The sequence below is a fragment of the Trichechus manatus genome, unplaced genomic scaffold (assembly GCF_000243295.1).
Source record: "Trichechus manatus latirostris isolate Lorelei unplaced genomic scaffold, TriManLat1.0 scaffold00264, whole genome shotgun sequence".
In the NCBI taxonomy this organism is placed as follows: domain Eukaryota; kingdom Metazoa; phylum Chordata; class Mammalia; order Sirenia; family Trichechidae; genus Trichechus; species Trichechus manatus.
Window position 1 is genome coordinate 835,919 of NW_004444200.1, and position 23,486 is coordinate 859,404.

At 36.3% G+C, this 23,486-nt stretch overlaps 1 protein-coding gene across 1 annotated transcript in view; it reads right to left on the minus strand.

Moving 5' to 3' along the window:
- Window positions 1–23,486, minus strand: part of RNF17 (ring finger protein 17) — a 210,627-nt gene that overhangs the window by 53,738 nt on the left and 133,403 nt on the right. Inside the window, exons 23-28 of the mRNA XM_023724829.1 lie at window positions 23,143–23,233; window positions 22,105–22,220; window positions 9,913–10,199; window positions 5,220–5,383; window positions 3,073–3,192; window positions 2,033–2,113 (exon numbers count right to left, since the gene is read on the minus strand). Coding sequence (XP_023580597.1) covers window positions 2,033–2,113; window positions 3,073–3,192; window positions 5,220–5,383; window positions 9,913–10,199; window positions 22,105–22,220; window positions 23,143–23,233 — 859 coding nt within the window. The remainder of the gene's footprint in view (window positions 1–2,032; window positions 2,114–3,072; window positions 3,193–5,219; window positions 5,384–9,912; window positions 10,200–22,104; window positions 22,221–23,142; window positions 23,234–23,486) is intronic.

Here is a 23,486-nt window from a genome sequence, read left to right on the forward strand (position 1 = left end):
TTTGTTAAAACCATCCACTTGTGGTATCTCTGTTACAGCAGCACTAGATGACTGAGCAGTTGTAAACAATGAAGAAAGATCAGGAATTGGAAAATATGGCCTTGGTGACAGAAACGATGCTGGAGATTACATGAGAGAATTTTGCAAGACCGACAACTTCTTTTTTGCAAATACCTTTCTTCAACAACATAAACAGTGACTTTACACATGGACCTTGCCAGATTGAATACACAGGAATCAAATCAATTACATCTGTGGAAACAGACTATGGAAGAGCTCAATATCACCACTGAGAACAAGGCCAGGGGCCAACTGTGGAACAGACCATCATTTGCTCATATGCAAGTTCAAGTTGAAAATGAAGAGAATTAAAACAAGTCCACGAGAGCCAAAGTAAGATCTTGAGTATATCCCACCTGAATTTAGAGAATATCTCAAGAATAGATTTGACGCACTGAACACTAATGACCAAAGACCAGACTAGTTGTGGAATGACGTCAAGGACATCATACATGAAAGAAAGCAAGAGGTCATTAAAAAGACAGGAAAGAAAGAAAAGACCACAATGGATATCGGAAGAGACTCTGAAACTTGCCCTTGAATGTAGAGTAGCTAAAGCAAATGGAAGAAATGATGAAATAGAAGAGATGAACAGACGATTTCAAAAGGTGGCATGAAAAGACAAGGTAAAGTATTATAACACGTGCAAAGACCTGGAGTTAAAAAACCAAAAAGGAAGAACACACTTGGCATTTCTCAAGCAGAAAGAGCTGAAGAAAAAATTCAAACCTTGAGCTGCAATACTAAAGGATTCTATGGGCAAAATACTGAATGACATATGAAGCATCAAAAGAAGATGGAAGGGATACACAGAGTTCAGGAATACACCATATCGAAAATAACTGGATGACATTCAACCATTTCAGGAGGTAGCATATGATCAAGAACTGATGGTACTAAAGTAAGACGCCCAAGCTGCGCTGAAGACACTGGCGAGAAACAAGCCTTCAGGAATTGACGGAATGAATACCAATTGAGATGTTTCAACAAACGGATGCAGTGCTGAAAGTGCTCATTCATCAATGCCAAGAACTTTGAAAGACAGCTACCTCAAACAAAGCTGCAGATTAATCTTATTGCCTCACTGCTCAGAAACTTCCAGTGGTGCCCCAGTGACTGACTCCTACCTCTAAAGAATCCTGTTAGCCACTACTACTCCTCAGAAAACCTCTATTATTCTAGGTAAACAGTTATAGTATTTACTAAAACGTGCATGCTTATTTCTGTCTCTCTATGCCTTTGTGGGAGCCCTGGTGGTGCAGTGGTTAAGAGCTCGGCTGCTAACCAAAAGCTCGACAGTTTTAATCCACCTCCTCGGAAACCTCTATGGGGCAGTTTTACTCTCTTAGAGGGCTGCTATGAGTCGGAATCAATTCAGCGGCAATAGGTTTATGCCCTTGTGTATTCCATTTCCCGGCCAGAAGAACTTTACCATCGTTTCTTTAAGGGCTACCTCAATTCTCACCGACTCTAAATTCCTACTACACTTAGTACTTTTACCAGTCACTTGGCTCTCAGCATGTTACTTTGTGGTGTTAACTTTTTAGGCTTACATGTTGTTTCACTAACTAGATGAGATCTCTGAGTACAGGGATCATGGTAGACTCTCTGTGAACCACCTGCACTTGACACAGTGCTACGTACATAGTATCACCCCGAAAATGACTACATGTTTATAAACACCTCTAATTCTTTAATATTGCTCCCTGTATCAAAACAAGTAAGTTGTTAAAGAATTTTTCAAATTACTGACTACAATGCTTAGGAAAGTTCTCAGAAAGTAACTCAAAATTAGGCTTATTTAAAAGTCCTAAGAACCAAAGTGTTAACTCCTTTTATGTTAATGTAAAATTTACATTCATAGAAGACTGTATGTGAAAATGATCACTAAAAATAGCCCTCACATTATGTTAGTATAACACTTCATGGCAAATAATTTAAACCAACTATATATGTTTTAAACATGAATTACCATAATGTGAATTTCCACCTCTCTCTTTGAAAGTAGTTCCTGAAGGAGTCCTATCGCATCTGGTTGCCAAACATTCCCAACCTATTAGCGATTAATAAATTTAGGTTCTTTTACACTTTCATAAAATAAAGACAGAGCAAGAAGAAAATTAAGGTGCACAAAATATACCATAAACAAATAATATTAGGCAGTGGTACAATATACACAAGCAGTTTTCAGAGAATATCAGTGGTATATGATAAAAACAATCTTAAGAAACTAATAATTTAACTAAGCTTTCCCCTATGGTACACACTTAAAACATTTTATGTTTTAAAAATATAAACTTACATTAAAAACATCACATTTGAAACTTTAAAATGAGACCAATATTCCAATGTGGTGTTTGTACAATGCCTACAATATGTATTTATATTAAAAATGTTATATTTTTATGTGTTATATTTTTATGTGTTGAGAAGTTCACGTGGCAAAGAATTGAGGCCAGAAGCCATGGGAGCGAGCCATTATGAAGGAGATCCTCCATCCCCAGTCAACTGTTCAGACGACTACAGTTCTGGCAGACATCTTGACTACAGTATATCATTAGAGATCTTGAGCCAGAACTGCCCAGCCAAGCCCCTCCCAATCTCTGAGCCATAGAAACGTTACCATAAATGTTTACTGTTGCTTTAGATCACTAAGTTTTGGGGCAATCTGTTATGCAGAAAGAGATACACATAATATACTACTCCTTTATCTGATTTCCATTTTCAAATTTACTGTAATTTTATATGATGGAAGAATAAATATTTACTTTTATATCTTCCCATCTATGGACATATTATGTCTCTTCACTTACTCCAATTTTTTATATCTTTCAGTATAATTTTATAATTTTTTTTCATGCAGGTCTTCTACCTCTTAAACTTATTTCTAGGTATTTTATCATTTTTGTTGCAACTGAAAGGCACTTTATTTCACATTCTAGTTTCAAAAAAAAATTATTAATAAAAAAAAATCTTTAAAATTAATCATTCTACCAATTAGTGTTTACTCACAGGTATGGTATTATAGAGCTGACATGGAATGCAAAACTGGGGTATATCAGGATATAGCAAAATAGGGTAAAGATGACACTGTGGAATCTTCTCAGTGAATCCATGATCTAAATACTGTACCTGAAATATGTCAAATAAAATTTATAATTAAAATTTATCAATAGATTACAGAAGGGACTCCTGGTATTAAAAAAAAAAAGAAAAAAAAAAGACATCCTGGAAAGATAACTAAGTTTGGATTCAAAAAACCTCTAGAAAAAAGTAACACTGTACTCCTTCATCCCATGGTGTATTAAACCTCATTGTTAAAGATTTTCTTACATATAATCTATAAATCTTTTTTTAAACTGGTTTTTATTAGATTTACAAATTCCTTGAGAGCAACCCTTTTTTGAAATGCTTTATTTAATTTTGATAATTCAATTTCTAAATTGTTTTAAGAATAAGGAAATTATTTGTTCTGTCCCAACAAAATTAACACATCATTGTTTAGTTTGGTTAGTTTGGCAGTTAGCATTTAAAAAATGAAACAGAATTGAATAAAAAATATCTGAATACATCACAGGTAGTTAGAGTGACTACAATTTCACAGAATGTTTGTTTCAGCTAATATTTACATAAATGTGTATACTGGATCACAATATAAGATTCATTTCTTAATGTGGATCACAGGGTAAACTCTGAAGAACACCAGAATAAGGGATGAAAATTTATTGTGTATACCTGAAATGTAAAGTAACAATAGGAAAAAAGGTGATAATTAAAACAGCAAAATACCTTTAGATAAGTTACTATAAACTGAGATATTCACAGAGCATGAGACATTAAAAAAAAAAAATCCACCATTTATTTGGATTCCATTTATGTACAGTTCATAATTAATGATAACTTGATGCAAACTGGATTTCAATTTACCTTTGTATGAAAGAAAAGGATATGTGTTATCTGAACATTTTAAATGTATGTGAAAAGTCATCTATTTGCATATAAACACGTGGATCTTTAAGTATCCAGATGCTTAAGTACTCACTCAAAATATGAAACCATTTTACTTCTATTAAAATAATTAAAGCTGAAATCCAGCAGAAAAAGTGCAAGACTCAGAATTAGAAACTTAGGAATCAGATGTTTGGATATGATACACTCTAGCATCATCACTCACTAATTGGGTGAACTTGGGCAGGTCACTGAACTTAAATCTCAATTTTCTTATTAGTAAAATGGCAATAATAATCTACATCTATGATTATAAAATAATCTAAATGAATAAAATATTAATGCATGTATGTGAAAGAAGCATAAAAATCTGAGTTGCTATATAATTGTTAGATTTCATCATCAGATAGAAAATAAACTCCTGTCCAAGCAAAAACAATATTTTACTCTTTAAATATTCCTCCCTTATTAAAACTACAAGTTTCAAATGCTGAATATCTGACACTTTATCAATGTTATTGCTTTACTTAGTAAATACATTGTAAATGGAGGTATTTTCATCTCTTTTTTTCTAGATACGTAGTTTTTTTCAAAGTACACAGCCATTTCTAAAGATTCTGAATAAAACTTGAGTGTTATCTTAAAATTCTGGAAAAGTAAAGTAGCCCCTTCTCTGAGAGGATTAGCTGGACCTTACAAATTTCCTATAACCAAAAACCCATGTCATCCAGTTGAACTCCCCCAAAGGGTTTCCAAGGCTGTAATCTTTACAGAAGCAGACTGCCACATCTTTCTCCCATGGAGTGGCTGGTGGGTTTGAACCGCTGACCTTTCGGTTAGCAGCCAGGCGCTTAGCCACTGTGCCACCAGGGCTCCTCAAATTTCCTATAGAGATATTTAACTTAACTGAAAACAAGTTACTTTGTTTTACACTCTGTATGCAAATAGGAATACTAATTATAAATCAGTGGTCTATCCATTAAAGTACCAGTGGCCACATCTCTACCTGCAAATAGTTTTTGGTTATTAGGGTTACTAAGTGTATCTGAAAACAAAACAGAAAATTCTTATTACAAATAAAAGTGTAATGCATCTGACTGGTCTTCCTAAATTAATGAATTTATTAAAAGATGTTTTAATCAAATTTTTGTATGTTTAGACTCAAAAGACCATTTAGCCTTAGAATAGTCACAAAAAAATATCAGACTCACCCTAATAGTGCCACCAACAACTTCCATTACCTTGCCTCGATACCACATAGTATCTGATCCTCTTACTGCACAGGCTTCTCCTTTCTTCCAGAAATAAGGCTCCAAAAGACCAAGGCATTTAAAATTATTTTGAATTTCATTCATCATTTTTATTAGCTGAAATTCTGAAGGAATTATTAAAAATATAAAGCATTTAGGAAAAATTCCTTTCTGCTTTTCAACATGAAGTCATCATTAATCTTTAACAACTTCATAACCGATATATTATAAAGAATTAAAAATTAGTCCCCACATAACAGAGCTTTAATAAAATTCTACTTTAGTCAGTAGCTTCTATATGTTTCAAAACATATACTATTGACTTGTAAATAATTATTCTGATCTCTGATTACAAATTCAAGCACTATTTTGAGAGTGCAAATTTCATAAAAAACTCTAAACATACCAGATGGCCTAATATAAAATAACTATCAATTTAAGATAATGTCAGTTTGACAGTATACCTAAATAAAACAGAATATTTATGTGTTCCTTAATGCTTAGGTACAGCATAATGCTAGGGATATGAAATTCAAATTCTAATTTTGCTACTTACAGCTAATTGGCCCATTATTTAATACAGTAAATATATCTCCCCATAATTGATACCACAGAAGGCAAGCTATGGAGTCAGTTCCCATCCCAGTTCCACCACTTCGGTTGTGTGATCTTGGGTAGTTCCTTTACCTCCATAACAGTTTAGTCTTCTGTAAACTGGATATAATTATACCAACCTGTATTATCAGTAGTACAGTGAGGATTAAATGTAACACATCTAGCACGTTGCCTGGCACGTAACGGTAAATAAATTTTAGCTATCATTTATATGTCAAGCAGCTTCTGCATTAAGCATTATTGCTAGAGGTCTCAAGAATAGTTCACTTCTTCCAAAATGGTCAATTGCACAGATTGTTTTTAAAATTAATAAACAGTATTTAGGAGATAAAATAAACTGAGACAAAAATTTCAGCAAATTCATAGCTACATACATTTATACACAGGTATATTTACTACAGAGCTAAGGAAGTTGAAGTCCTGTGATTTCTGTGAGTTATAGAATATAGAATATTCTGGACAGGCTCAGGTTGTAGTCAGGAAGCATTTACACATAAGCTTAAAGAGATCTCAGGAAGGACCCAAATATTCCAAAGGGACCTGAATCTCCACTAATTTGTTGTGGTTTCTTTTCTCATTCTATAGAAATATAAACTTTTGTATTCTTCTTCTTGGAGAGCCTCCGAAACTGTCTAAGTGCCAGACCTTAAAAACCTGAAGTACCTCCACTCTTAGGCCCAATGTGGGGAAATAAGGGAGACAAGGTGGTGGAGGGCAGCTCAATTTCTGCTAATCCTGAATCTTGTTAAGACCTGATTTAGCGACCAGTCCCATACTGCTTCTCTTCCATGTTGGGGGAGTACTTAGGATGTTCAGACAATGGAGCTAGTGACTCAGTAAAAATAAGGAACATAAAGTATTCCATAACAGAGTTTCAAAATTCTAAATTCTATCATATCATTGCTGGCTGTGGTGCGCAAAACAAAATGGGGATTTTTATACTCTCAAGGATCCCAAGGTTATAGATTCACAAATATATCTGAATGGTGATGAGGAGAAAAAACAGGTAACAGTCCTGATACACCATCATACTAAAAAAACTCGATGACTTATAATGGCTTCCTATCAATAATCATCACTTGCAAGCTCCCTTAGTAAATTTCATCACTTCTATTCTAAACAAGCGGGACTCATTTTTCTCATTTATGGCTATCTTTGTACAAGTTCTTTCCCTATCCTCCCCTAAAGTTTCTACCTTTAAAAATGTATACAGATTTCTGATTTCTTCTATCTATATCTCCAAAGCCAGTGGTGTTTAGGCATTTCTAAAAAAGTTTTCCTTCCTGACCTCTAGACAACACTTTGCACACAGTGTATCACATAAGAACAACAGGGTGTAGCGCAGAAAGCATATGACTTAGAGCTGAAGACCCAAGATATTTCTAAAGAACAAACAAGATAGGTAGATAGGCCCCAAGAGATTTCAAGTTTTATAGAATACAGAGTAAATAAATTGTATCCATATTACAATATAGTATAAGCTACACTAAGAAAGACACTGTGGTACTGGTGCAGGTACAGACAAACAGAGCAAGAAAACGAAATAGAGAGCTCAGAAACAACTCATACCTATATGGAAACTTGGTTTTTGACAAAGGCAGCACCACAAATCAGTGGGGGAACGTGTGGAATATTAAGTAAATGGCTGTAACAATTGATTAAACATACGAAAATAACTAAACTGCATCTCTTCATCACACATACCCAAAAATCAATACTAGGATGGACTAAAGACATAACGCAAAAAGCAAAATTATGAACATTTTACAAAATCATATGGTGGAATGTCTTCCTGATCTCAGAGTAAGGAAGAATTATATATAAGATACGAAAAACAAAAACAGACAAAACAAAAAATCAAAAACAAACGAAGATTGATACAATCACATTAAAATTAAGACCTATTCATTGTTTGGAGCCCTGGTGGTGCAGTAGTTAAGAACTCAGGCTGCTAACCAAAAGGTTGGCAGTTCAAATCCACCAGCCGCTCCTTGGAAACCCTATGGGCAGTTCTACTCTGTCCTATAGGGTTGCTATGAGTTGGAATCAATTCGACGGCAACAGGTTTGTTTTTTTTGGTTTTATTCACTGTTCTGCTGTACATAGGGCTGCTATGAGTCAGAACCAATTCTATGGCACTTAACAACAACATTCAGTCAGAAACCACAAAAAGACAAGTTAGATTTGCTACACATAAAACCAAGAAAAGATAAGCACCTGGGATATATTAAGAATTACATATCAGAAATCAACAACCTAATGGAAAATGAGCAAACAACATGGAAAGATATTCCATAAACATGGGAATACAAATGATTCAAATATAAGAAAAGATGCTCATCATCATAAGTAAACAAGAAAATACAAGTTAAAGCCACACCGACATACAGTTTCATGCCCACTAGACTGACAAAAATCAAAAAGTCTGGCAATATCAAGCAAGAGTTAGCAAGGATGCGAAGCAATGGGAATTCTCACATGTTGCTAGTGAGGAGTTATAATACTATAAACTACTTTGAAAAACAATCTGGCATTACCTAGAAGAGGTGATCACACACACATAATCTTAAATAATGCACCAATTCTGCTCACTGGGTATTTATCCTAGAAAAAAAAAATTGCCTATGTGTATCAAGAAATATGTACAAGAATGTTACTAGCATCATTTTTTCTAATTGCAAAAATCTAGAAATAGCATAAATGCCCATCAACAGTAGAATGGGAAATAAACTGAGATATAATCATTGAATGAAATACCATTGATTCCTAAAAATGAATGGAACACAGTTAGATGCATCAAGGTGAATGAATTTTGAATATTTTGGGTGAAAAGTCACAAGAGAGTATGTACATTTTGGTTCTATTTATATAAGATTTGAAAGATGGAAAAACTATTTAGGGATACACACATAGGTAGTAAACTATAAAGAAAAACAAAAAATGATAAAAAAAAATTCAGGAAAGTTGTCGTCTTGGGTGGTAAGAGGAAAATGACTGAGTAGCAGCCCACAGGTCATCTACGGTACTGGTGAAGCTCTTTGTTATCCTGAGTAATGTGTACATGGCTATTCATTTAAATACTATTTAAATACTACTTTTACGTTGTATATTTATTATATATATTTTAAAACAACTCTTTAAAAGGTAGTTTAGGTGTCTACTTTCAGTCATTTTTAATGCGATCAGCACACTGGCCCTTCATATTATGCTGTGGGAGTAATCCTTTGAGATCCTATCTTCATGTGAGGGCTTCCTATTAGATTTCCCACTTTGAGTGGGCTTTATTTCCTTTTTCTTATATTTTGTGTAGTTCCCAAAGTGGAAGTTCAAGGTTCTGTAGTTCTTAGGGTGAAAGCTTTCTTTAGTACTTGATTACCTTCCACCGTGTTCCTGGTTTCATTTGGTTTTGGAGCTTGGTATATTATCCACTTTCAAGCCAATTCAGTGAACATTAAATTTAGGCGAAATATATATATAATATATATTTTTCAGCATTTTACCTGACTTTGGGATGTTTGTTCAAGACATTTAATCTAACATAATACTCAAAACAGAAATTCCAAATTCTTTTTTTCTTATACCAAGAAAAAAAAAAAAAACGAACTCATTGCCTTAGAGTCAATTCTGACTCATCGTGACCCTAGAGGACAGAGTAGAACTGCCCCATAAGGTTTCCAAGGAGCGGCTAGTGGATTAGAACTGCTGACCTTTTGCTTAGCAGCTGAGCTCTTAACTACTGTGCCACCTGGGCTCTATACAAAGAATAGCACTCACATAATTATAATACATATCACATTGCTATGTTATAATAATAACATAACTCAATAAATGATTTTTATGTGCTGATGTGCTGGGCATTGTGAAAAGCACTCTGCATATGCTATTTCATTTATCCCTTACAACCACCCTACGAAACTGAGATTCAAAAAGGTTAAATACTTTCTTAATGTTATTTCAATCCATGTCCATCTTACTAGAGAACTGGTGCTAGTAGCTACTACTTTTATTGACTAATCCTATGTAACATAAAAGATCTTACCTGATAATTTAGGTACTACAAACATAGTTCCATCATCACCAATGCAGCTGACTACTGCCTCAAATACCTTCATGTCAGGAATAGCTGGTGGTTTATAGCATCTAGCAGTTCTTGGTTCTAGAATTTTCTCCTTAAGTTCAGACAACTTGTGTTCACCGATATCAGCAGGTTTTTTGTCAGTGTCACAGTTAATTTTAATACACTTAGTAACTACTGAACTTTCATGTTCCAGGGAGATTTCGAGAGACTTCTGAGAGAATGAATCACTGTTATCTAACTTGTTAATTCTGTAACATTAAAAAAAAAGAACATATCTAAACTTAAGCGAACATAAAATTCTTGGGAAAACAATATAAAAAGAATCCTTCAAATATACTTGAAATTTAAAGAAAATGTTTGTTCTAGTCTAGGATATACTACTTAGTTACAAGAAAATAAGTATAATATAAGTTATAATGAAAATTATTTTAAATTATGAATGACACTGATGCAAAAAAGCAACAGAATTTCACCTGAGTGCTTTAACTTACTATCTCATATTTACATGCTATTCATTCTTAAAGCCTCATAATAAGTATACACCAAATACTGGACAATGAACTACATGTAATTGAGAAATACAACACTCTCAGACTGATTCTAATTTAGTCCACAGCTACAACATATACATGTGGGAAGTTATCAAGATTCATAAAAGAAAGATAATGAGTTCTTTAAAAACCAGCAAGAAGCCATTCAAATATTAGGTGTTAGTGGTAATATCCTATATTAACTCTAATTTTTTTAATTTCATGTTATTCCCTTCTAAAAAATAAGTATGCCTACTGTAAAAAAGAAATCCTAGAAGGAAATATTAACATTGGTTATGTTCTGGCATTAGAATGATAGTAGATTTTTGTTCCTTCTAATCTCCTGTATTTTTCCTTTAAAAGTATATAAACATAATGAAATAGCTACATAATTCCTCAACCACATCCCCCACCCATCCCAGCCTTAAGACAGCAATTAGTTTTAGTGCTGTAAAAGCACTGAAGTGCATCACAACATGTAGCAGACAATCTAAATAGTATTAACGTTTCTAGTATTTTTCACTTTAACATTTCTTTTACCAAGAAACTGCTTTGGCCTAAAAGCAGTAAGTCCCAAAAGAAACCCACATAGGATTAAAGATGTAAAGTCTAGCTTATGTTAATGCCCAGGCAACCGAGTCAGCACCTATTGTACCTAGCCAACTACCTTATGTCTCATTTTATAGCTTATTTCTTTTTCTGCTTCCATTCATCAGGACTGGGGTCCCGGTCCAAATAAGGTAAGATATAATTAAAGATGCCTTAAATTATATCTTACCTTATTTGGACCGGGACCCCAGTCTTGATGAAATAGAGAATAAGTCATAATTTAAAATAATTTTCATTTTAAGAAACAAAATTCTGATATAATTCTAATGCTAGAACATAACCAATGTCAATATTTCCTTCCAGGATTTCTTTTATAGTAGACATCTAAGGATGGCCATGCATGGTACAAAGTGGCTATTTGGAACATGTGTTTGCAATTCCAATATATCTCTACAGCTGGAAGAATAGATAAAAGAGTACGCTAGGGCTACAAGACTTTTAATTTTCTTCAGCTTCAACTGAACTGGCATACAAGCAATTCATGGTCTGTTCTGCAGCTGGCCCCTGGCCTTGCTCTAACTGCTGATCTTGAGCCTCTCCATGTTCTCTTTCCACAGATGTAGCTGATTTGACTCCTATGTATTCCATCTGGTGAGGTCCATGTCTATAGTCGCAGTTTAAGCTTTGAAAAAGCTGTCTGCAAGGAATAAGTCATTGGTCTTGCAAAATTCTATCACGTGATCTCTGGCCTTGAGTATATCTCACCTGAATTTAGAGACCACCTAAAGAATAGATTTGACGCATTGAACACTAATGACTGAAGACCAAACGCATTGTAGGATGACATCAAAGACATCACACATGAAGAAAGAAAAAGGTCATTAAAAAGACAGGAAAAAAGAAAAGACAAAAACGGATGTCAGAATAGACCCTGAAACTTGCTCTTGAATGTAGAGTAGCTAAAGTGAATAGAAGATATGATGAAATAAAAGAGCTGAACAGAAGACTTCAAACGGCAGCTCGAGAAGGCAAAGTAATGTATTATAATGACAGGTGCAAAGACCTGGAGTTAGAAAACTAAAAGGGAAGAACACTTTCGGCATTTCTCAAGCTGAAAGAATGGAAGAAAAAATACAAGTTTTGAGTTGCAATAGCAAAGGATTCTATGGGCAAAATATTGAACCAGGCAGGAAGCATCAAAAGAAGATGGAAACAATACAGAGTCACTGTACCAAAAAGAATTGGTTGACGTTCAACCATTTCAGGAGGTAGCATATGATCAAGAATCCATGGTACTGGAGGGGGGACCAAGATGGAGTAGTAGTCAGACGCTTCCTGTGGTCCCTCTTACAACAAAGACCTGAAAAAACAAGTGAATCGATTATATATGACAATCTAGGAGCCCTGAACCTCAAAGACAAAGCTGAGGACTGAGCGGCAGGGGATGGGGAGATGGTTCAGAAGCAGTGAGGAGTTGCCAGACCTGACCTGGCCGGCACCAGCACTCTTGCAGGCTGGATAGGCTAGCGCGCGAGACGTGAGGCAAGCAGTGGTGCTCAGGATGCATTTTCCACACCGGGAGAGACTGAGTGGGGAAGAGCCTGCTCAAGCTTTCAGAACCAGCGAGAAATGGTCCCTAATTGGCAAAAGATAAGTACAAGCATCTAAACTACCAAGTGAATTAAAAAAAAAAATGCCCCTTTTGGGTGGAAGTACCTCTCTCCCATTTACCTGCTCCCTCTCTGCTCTGCTCCAGGTCCCGGCCTGGTTCCAGTGACTGCAGCACCCCCAGGGCCGGAAGTAGTACCAGTCCCGCACCCTGAGCCATTCTCCTGGCTTTGGAGAGGGAACAAATTAACAGACAGGAAAAAATAATCTGCCAGCTCCCCTAAGCCGGGAACTCAGGTCAGCACAGACCCTTTGCCTAGGGATAGGCATAAGGGGTCCACAGACTTTGAATGCCTTTCACCCCTGCATAGACTTGTGTGGGTCCATTTCAACAGCGTAGGCCTTCATTAGAACAGTACAACATGGTATATACCTGAAGCTTATTTTCACCTGTATCAGCTATAAGGGGGAGTGGCAGGCTTGTGACATTTGACACCACCCTGCCCATTATGTAATGTCCTCACTACCCACATCAGGGGCCTGAGGACTGGTGGCTCCAACCACTCCACTCAGTCACCTGCGACAGGGGTCCAAGAGTAAGTGGTAACTCCCAGTCCGTACATCCAACAGCACTGGGTGCACATAGTTCAGCTGCAAAACCCACCTACCTATGTACTCTAGGGAACAGGGACAAACCTTCCACCGAGACATTCCAAGACAGCAGTCAGCCTCCTGCCTTAATCAGTGCATGACTCCCTACTGCAGCCAGGTACCTGTGCCTACTCCAATCACCCCTGCCCCTCTAGGACTGTAGGTGAAAGACTGCACCACACACTCAGTGACCGACGACCTGGATACCTCAGCTGAATCCACACAAGAAAAGTAAACAGACTCCTGGGCTCACACACCGAGGAACAGCTCTAGCCACCTGAAGACAGGACGTGACAGCTTCAAAGACACCAATAATCAAACTAGCTCACACAAGGAGCCTCTTTGGGCATATCAAAACAAAACAAAACAAGAAGCTAGGACACAGTAAACAAATATAAAATAAATATAATAACTTATTGATGGTTCAGAGAAAACAGTAAATATGAAACCACATAAAAAGGCAGACCATGATGGCTTCATCAAGTCACCAAAATATAGAATCAAGAAACTTGCTAGAGGAAGAGACCGTTTTGGAATTACCAGAGGCAGAATTCAAAAGATTAATATACAGAACTCTTCAAGAGGTCAGGAAGGAGATGATGCAAAATGAAGAACAAGCCATGGAACACAGAGACAAAGCAATACAGGAACTTAAGAAGGTTTTACAAGAGCATAATGACAAATTTAACAGGCTGCAAGAATCCATAGAGAGACAGCAAACAGAAATCCAGAAGAGTAACAATAAAATTTCAGAATTAGACAACTCAACAGAAAGTCATAAGAGCAGAACTGAGGCAAAGGAAATCAGAATTAGTGAGACTGAAGATAAAGCACTTGACACCAACTTATCTGAGGAAAAATCAGACAAAATAATTTTTTAAAAATGAAGAAACCCTAAGAATTATATGAGACTCTATCAAGAGGAACAACCTACAAGTGATTGGAGTACCAGAACACGGGGGAATAACAGAAAATACAGAGAGAATTGCTGAAGATGTTTTGGCAGAAAACTTCCCTGATATCATGAAAGATGAGAAGATATCTATCCAAGATGCTCATCGAACCCCCCCATAAGGTAGATCCCAAAAGAAAGTCACCAAGACATATTATAATCAAACTTGCCAAAACCAAAGATAAAGAGAGAATTTTAACAGTGGCTAGGGATAAACAAAAAGTCACCTAAAAAGGAGAGTAAACAAGACTAAGCTTGAACTACTCAGCAGAAACCATGCAGGCAGGAAGGTAATAGGATGACATATATAAACCCTTGAAGGAAAAAAATTGTCAGCCAAGAATTACATATGCAGTAAAATTGCCTCTCAAATATGATGGCAAAATTAGGGCATTTCCAGATAAACAGAAGTGTAGGGAATTTCTAAAAAACAAAGCAAAATTACAAGAAATACTAAAGGAGGTCCTCTGGTTAGAAAATCAGTAACATCAGATAACAACCCAACTAGAGCACAGGACAGAACAACCAGATATCAATTCAGATAGGGAAGTCACAAAATAAATCAAAGCTAAAACACTGAAAACAGGGAAACAGATGCCGATATGTAAAAGATAACAACATAAAAAAAAAAGAAGCACTAAATAATGTAGTCATAGATCTTTCATATGGAGAGGAAGTCAAGGCGATATAAAGAAATAAAAGATTGTTTTAAACTTAGAAAAATAGAGGTAAGTATTAAGGTAACCACAGAGGAAACTAACAATCCTACAAGTCAAAGTAAAAAACTAGAAAAACATAAAGATTCAGCAAATATAAAATCAACAACAATGAAAAAGATGAAAAGAAACCACATAAAGAAAAACGACTCAGCACAGAAAATCAAGTGGAACAACACAAAAAAAATACATCAAAATGACAGCACTAAACTCATACCTATCAATAATTTCGCTGAATGTAAATGGACTAAATACACCAATAAAGAGACAGAGAGTGGCAGAATGGAGTAAAAAACACGATCAGTCTATATGCAGCCTACAAGAGACACACCTTAGACTTACAGATACACACAAACTGAAACTCAAAGTATGGAAAAAATGTATCAAGCAAACAAGAATCAAGAAAGGGCAGGAGTGCCAATATTAATCTCTGACAAAATGGACTTTAAAGTAAAATCCACCACAAAGGGTAAGGAAGTACACTATATAATGATTAAGGGTCAATACACCAGGAGGACATAACTGTAATAAATATTTACGCACCCAATAACAGGCTCCAGAATACATAAAACAAACTCTAACAGCATTGAAAAGAGAGATAGACAGCTCCACAATAACAGCAGGAAACTTCAACACACCACTTTTGGTGAAGGACAAAACATCCAGAAAGAAGCTCAATAACAACACGGAAGACCTAAATGCTACAATCAACCAACTGGATCTCACAGACATATACAGAACACTCCACCCAAAAGCAGCCAAGTATATTTTCTTTTCCAATGCACACGGAACATTCTCCAAAATAGACCACATATTAGGCCACAAAGCAAGCCTTAATAGAATCCAAAACATCAAAATGTTACAACGCATCTTTTCTGACAATAAAGCCATAAAAGCAGAAATCAATAACAGAAAAAGCAAGGAAAAAAAATCAAATATATGGAAACCAAACAACAGCTTGCTCTAAAACTACTGGGTTACAGAAGAAATTAAGGATGGAATAAAGAAATTCACAGAATCAAATGAGAATGAAAACACATCATACCAGAACCTTTGGGACACAGCAAAAACAGTGCTCGGAGGTCAGTTTATAGCAATAAACGCACACATCCAAAAAGAAGAAAGGGCCGAAATCAAAACATTAACCCTACAACTTGAACGTATCAAAAGAGAGCAGCAAAAGAAGTCCTCGGGGGCAAGAAGAAAGGAAATAATAAGAATTAGAGCAGAATTAAATGAAATAGAGAATAGAAAAACAACTGAAAGAGTTAACAAGACCAAAAGCTGGTTCTTTGATAAGATCCACAAACCACTGGCCGTACTGTCAAAAGAGAAACAGAAGAGGAAGCACACAACCTGAATAAGAAATAAGATAGGCAATATCACAACAGACCTCACTGAAATTAAAAGAGTCATAGAATACTATAAAAAATTGTACTCTAACAAATTTGAAACCCTAGAAGAAATGGACAAATTTCTAGAAACACACTACCTACCTAAACTAACCCTAACAGAGGTAGAACAACTAAACAAACCCATAACAAAAGAAGAGACTGAAAAGGTAATTAAAAAACTCCCAAAAAAAAAAAGCCCTAGCCCAGACAGTTTCACTGGAGAATTCTACCAAACTTTCAGAGAAGAGTTAACACTACTACTACTAAAGGTATTTCAGAGCATAGAAAAGGATGGAAAACTCCCAAACTCGTTCTATGCAGCCAGCATTCTATCAAAACCAGGTAAAGACACCATAAAAAAAGAAAAATTACAGACTAATATCCCTCATGAAAATAGATGCAAAAATCCTCAACAAAATTCTAGCTAATAGAATTCAACAACATATAAAAAAAATAATTCACCATGACCAAGTGGAATTTATACCAGTTATGTAGGGATAGTTCAACATTAGAAAAACAATTGATGTAATCCATCACATAAATAAAACAAAAGAACCACATGATCGATTGATGCAGAAAAGGCATCTGACAAAGTTCAATACCTATTCATGATAAAAACTCTCAGCAAAATAGGAATAGAAGGGAAATTCCTCAAAATAATTAAGAACATTTATACAAAGCCAACAGCCAACATCATCCTAAATGGGGCGAGTCTGAAAGCATTCCCCCTGAGAACGGGAACCAGACACCACTCTTTATCACCACTCTTATTCAGCATTGTGCTGGAGGTCCTAGCCAGAGCAATTAGGCTAGAAAAAGAAATAAAGGACATTCAAATTAGTAAAGAAGAAGTAAAGTATCCCTATTTACTGATGATATGATCTTATACACAGAAAACCCCAAAGAATCCACAAGAAAACTGCTGGAACTAATAGAAGATTTCAGCAAAGTATCAGGACCCAAGATAAATACACAAAAATCAGTTGGATTCCTCCACACTAACAAAGAGAACTTCTGAGAGGAAATCACCAAATCAATACCATTTGCAATAGCCCCCAAGAAGATAAAATACTTCGGAATAAATCTAACCAGAGACATAAAAGACTTATACAAAGAAAACTACAAGATACAAGTGCAAGAAAGCAAAAGAGACCTACATAAATGGAAAAACATACCTTGCTCATGGAAAGGAAGACCCAATACTGTGGAAATGTCAATTCTACCCAAAGTGATCTACAGATACGATGCAATCCCGATCAAAACGCCAATGACATTTTTTAACAAGATGGAGAAACAAATCACCAACTTCCTGTGGAAAGGGAAGAGGCTTCGGATAAGTAAAGCATTACTGAAGATGAAGAACAAAGTGGGAGGCCTCACACTACCCAGTCTTACAACCTGTCATACTGCCACGGTAGTCAAAACAGCCTCGTACTGGTACAACAACAGATACACATACCAATGGAACAAAATTGAGAACCAAGATGTAAAATCATCCAGCTATCAGCAGCTGATATTTGACAAAGGCCCAAAGTCTGTTCAATGGGGAAATGACAGTCTCTTTAACCAATGGTGCTGGCATAACTGGATAACCATCTGCAAAAAAACGAAACAAGACCCATGCCTCAAACGATGCACAAAAACTAACTCAAAATGGATCAAAGACCTAAATATAAAATCTAAAATGATAAAGATCATGGAAGAAAAAATAGGGACAATGCTAGGAGCCCTAATACATGGCATAAACATAATACAAAACATTACTAACAATGCACAAACACCAGAAGAGAAACTGGATAACTGGGAGCTCCTAAAAATCAAACACTTATGCTCATCAAAAGACTTCACCAAAAGAGTAAAAAGACAACCTACAGACCAGTAAAAAATTTTGACTACGACATATCCAACCAGGGTCTAATCTCTAAAATCTACAAGATACTGCAAAACTTCAACCACAAAAAGACAAGCAACCGATTAAAAAATGGGCAAAGGATATGAACAGGCACTTTGCCAAAGAAGACATTCAGGCAGTTATCAGATATGTGAGGAAATGCTCAGGATTGTTAGCCATTAGAGACATGCAAATCAACAGTGCAGTGAGATACCATCTTACCCCAGCAAGGCCTTAATCCAAACACGAAATAATAAATGTTGGAGAGGTTGTGGAGAGGCTGGAATATTTATACACTGCTGGTGGGAATGTAAAATGGTACAACTACTTTGGAAATCAATTTGGTGCTTCCTTAAAAAGCTAGAAAAAGAAGTACCACATCATCCAGCAATCCCATTCCTTGGAATATATCCTAAAGAAATAAGAGCCGTCACACGAACAGATATATATGCACACCCGTGTTCACTGCAGCACTGTTCACAATAGCAAAAAGATGGAAACAACCTAGATGCCCATCAATGGATGAATGGATAAACAAATTATGGTACATTCATACAACAGAATACTACGCGATGATAAAGAACAAAGATGAATCCGCCAACCATCTCATAACATGGATGAATCTGGAAAGTATTATGCTGAGTTGAAATCAGTCAGTCGCAAAAGGACAAATATGGTATGAGACCACTAGTATTAGAACTCAAAAAAAAGGTTTAAACACAGTAGAAAACATTCTTTGATGGTTATGAGGGTGGGGAAGGAGGGAGAGGGGAATTCACTAACTAGATAGTAGATGAATTATTTGGTGAAGGGAAGGATAACACACACTACAGGGGAAGTCAGCTCAACTGGACTAAACCAAAAGCTAAGAAGTTTCCTGAACACAACAAAACACTTCAAGGGATGGTGTAGCAGGGGCGGGAGTCTGGGCATCATGGTTTCAGGGGACATCTAGGTCAACTGGCATGACAAAGTTTATTAAGAAAATGTTCTGCATCTCACTTAGGTTAAGTGGCATCTGGGGTCTTAAAAGCTACCAAGTAACCATCTAAGATGCATCCATTGGTCCAAACCCACCTGGAGCAAAGGAGAATGAAGAACACCAAAGAAACAAGGAAAATATTAGTCCAAGAGATAAAGGGGGCCACATAAACCAGAGACTCCATCAGCCTGAGACTAGAAGAACTAGATGGTGCCTGGCTATCCCCAATGACTGCCCTGACAGGGAACACAACAAAGAGTCTCTGATGGAGCAGGAATAAAGTGGGTTGCAAAACTCAAATTCTAGTAAAAAGACCAGACTTAATGGTCTGACTGAGACTGGAGGAACCCTGCAACATGGCCCCCAGACTCTCTGTTAACCCAGAACTAAAACCATCCCGAAGCCAACTCTTCAGACAAAGAATAGATTGGACCGTAAGACGTAAAATGATACTCAGGAAGAGTGTGCTTCTTAGTTCAAGTAGATACACGAGACTAAACGAGCAGCTCCTGTCCCAAGGAGAGACGAGAAGGCAGAAAGTGATAGGAGCTGTCTGAATGGACAGGGGAAATTGGGTGGAAAGGAGGAGTGTGCTGTTACATTATAGGGAATAACAACTAGGGTCATATAACAATGCATGTATAAATTTTTGTATGAGAAACTAACTTGAGATATAAACTTTCACCTAAAGCACAATAAAAAAAAAAAAATCATCGATGGTACTGAAAGATGTCCAAGGTGCACTGAAGGCATTGGCAAAAAACAAGGCTCCAGGAATTGGAATACCAATTGAGATGCTTCAACAAACACATGCAATGCTGGAGGTGCTCACTTGTCTATGCCAAGAAATTTTGAAGACAGCTGCCTGGGCAACTGACTGGAAGAGATCCGTATCTGCGTCCATTCTGAAGAAAGATGATCCAACAGAATGTAAAAATTATCGAACAATATCATATGAAAGTAAAATTATGCTGAAGATTATTCAAAAGCGATCGCAGCAGAACATCGACAGGGAACTCCAGAAATTCAAGCAGATTCAGAAGAGGACATAGAATGAGGGATATCATTAATGATATCAGATAGATCTTCGCTAAAAGCAGAAGAACCAGGAAGATATTTACTTGTGTTTTGTTGACTACACAAAGGCATTTGACTGTATGGATCATAACAAATTATGAATAACATTGCAAAGACTGGGAATTCCAGAACACTTAATTGTGCTCATGAGGAACCTGCATATAGACGAAAAGGCAGTCATTCAAACAGAGCAAGGGGATGCTGAGTGGTTTAAAATCAAGAATGGTGTGTGTCAGGGTTGTATCCTTTCACCATACTTATTCAATCTGTATGCTGAGAAAATAAGCCGAGAAGCTGGACTATATGAAGAACCACCTGTTATATGCATATGACACAACCTTGGTTGCTGAATGTGAAGAGGACTTGAAGCACTTGCTGATGAAGATCAAAGATTACAGCCTTCAGTAGGGATTCCACCTCAACATAAAGAAAACAAAAACTCTCACAACTGGACCAGTAAACAACATCATGATAAATGGAGAAAATATTGAAGTTGTCGAGGATTTCATTTTACTTGGATTTACAATCAGCACTCATGGAAGCAGCAGTGAAGAAATCAAACAATGCGCTGCACTGAGCAAATCTCCTGCAGAATCTCTCTTTAAAGTGTTAAAATCAAAGATGAAACTTTAAAGACTAAGGTGTGCCTGTCCCAAGCCATGGTATTTTCAATCGTCTCTGATACATGTAAAAGCTCGATAATGAATAAGGAATACTGAAGAAGAACTGATGCCTTTGAATTATAGTGTTGGTGAAGAATAGTGAATATACCGTGGACTGCCAGAAGAACAAACAAATCTGTATTGGAAGAAGTACAGTCAGAATACTCCTTAGAAGTGAGGATGGCGAGACTTTCACATACTTTCCACATGCTATTAGGAGGGACCAGTCCCTGGAGACTCTTAAAGCAGAGGGTCAGTGAAAGAGAGAAAGACCCTCAACGAGATGGACTGACACGGTGGCTGAAACAAGGGCTCAAGCATAGCAACGATTGTGAGGATGGCAGAGGACCGGGCAGTATTTTCTTGTTGTACAAGGAGTTGCTGTGAGTCGGAACCAACTGGACGAAATGTAACAACAATAAAGACCTTCAGGAATATCCTGATCCTTCTTCTCCCGCACCAATGTACTTAAACCTCAAACTCAGTACCTGAAAGGATCATTACATGCAAATATTGTTCAATTACTTCTTTCCTACTCATTTTTTTTCATACAAACAGATTTTGGTATATATCTATCAGAATTTCCAACATAAAGGTTAAACATTTCCATTGAAGCAAAGGATGTAAAAGGGCTCAGATCTGGTTGTTGTTGGTGGTGGTTGCCATCAAGTCAATTTCGACTCATGGCAATTCCACGGCTGTGACCTTTCAGAAGTAGGTCACCAGGCCTGTCTTCTAAGGTGCCTCTGGGTGAGTTTGAACCACCAGCCTTTAGGCTAGTAGTTGGCTGCTTAACCATTTGTGCCACCTGGGGACTCCTTCAGATCTGGTATCCACTGTATAATTTTCTCTTCCTTTGGGTTAGAGTTAAAATGTCAAAGGAAAAGGGAAAGTATAAAAGCAAATACGTCAGTAGGGATTTAAGTATGCAAGAGCTGACAGGTCTGAATAAAGAAATGAGCAATCCTGAAGAAATTTGTTTCTGAGCTTGTTACTGAGGATTAGTTTATAAATCATCTTTAAGAGCAAACAGATAGCAATTCAGGATTGAAAGCACACAGACAGATACAGAGATTTAAGCAGGTAACTAAGAAGTCTCCATCAAAAACAGGTGCCCCCCCGCAAAAAAAAGAGTCTATACCTTCGTTCCCTCAAAGCCAAACCCTTTTTAATCAAATATCTAGAAACATCAATGCGTTCTCCTTTTTCATCTCTGCAGAAAATTTTCACAGGTAATGGCCACATTGTGTTGTTTTCCTGGAGTGATTTAAGAGTAGAGAAATATGAGACACAAAAATGAAATATTCTTATAAATTATATATATACATAAAATAGAAGAATAGCATGGAAGACAGTCAAAGGGGACAGACAGTTTAGTAAAAAGCACCAGGAAAACCTTACTATTAAGGTGGAAATTCCCACCCCCCGCCAAAAAAAAAGGAAACAGAATGAAAACTTCTGTTTTCACCCCAAAATAAAACAAAACTAAACCCACCAGTTGTAACTTTCTCTATTCCCCTAAACTGTTTGCAAATTTTAGGATGCAAAATATATTCCAAAGTGTGCCTTTTTTCCTACCAAAAGCAAAAGAAAAGAAGAACTACAGAATGTATATTCTGCTGCGTATGGAAAAATTACAAAACTGGAGAAACTACATAGAAAGAAATAAGTAATTTGGGAAAATGAGTTATATGGAACATTCTAATCATTAATGCAATAAAACATATTTAAATTAGAAAAAAATGGAGGCAAAGAATGTAAGTGTTCTCTAAAGATACAGCTCTCTTCTCATATACAGACACGCACACACGTGCGCACGCACATATCTTTTACATAGTATAATTTTACTAGAAGCTTAACTTTCCATTTTTCAAAGAATATCAAAACCCTTAAGCTTCAGAAATACTCTAGCATACCTATGCTATGTTTTTTTTTTAATATGCACATTATCAACTCAAGAATATTACTTTAGAAATGTTTGATTCATTCACACAATCATTTATGGTACATGTATTATCGAACAGGCATTATACCTTGAGATAAGACCAACAAAGGTTACCAAAAACTCCAAATAGTTTGTGGTTATTTTCTCAACAAGAAAGAAAATACATGGAATTGATTACAACATCAATGACATAGTCAGTACATATCTATTGTAACAGTTTACCCCACTATACACCTGTATGATTATAGTTGCTACGGCTCCAGTTAGGTACAATGAAAGACAGTCACAAGCTGTTGCTGTCCACTTGTCACTCCCACCAGTTGGTCTAAAAGAAAAAAACAATGACATCTGGTTTTATAACAAAAAGCATAGTATATCTAAATATAAAAGAACAAACCACTTCACATATCTGAACCAACTAAATATGCAGTGAGAAATCAATTTAAATATGCTTTAATGTTATTTTCAAAATTTCCTTCCCCATTTTCATACCATTTTATCCATCCCTCTATTTATGTTACATATTATTTATGTATGTCTATTGTGCAGCTACATTGAGAAACCCTAAAAAGTGGGTA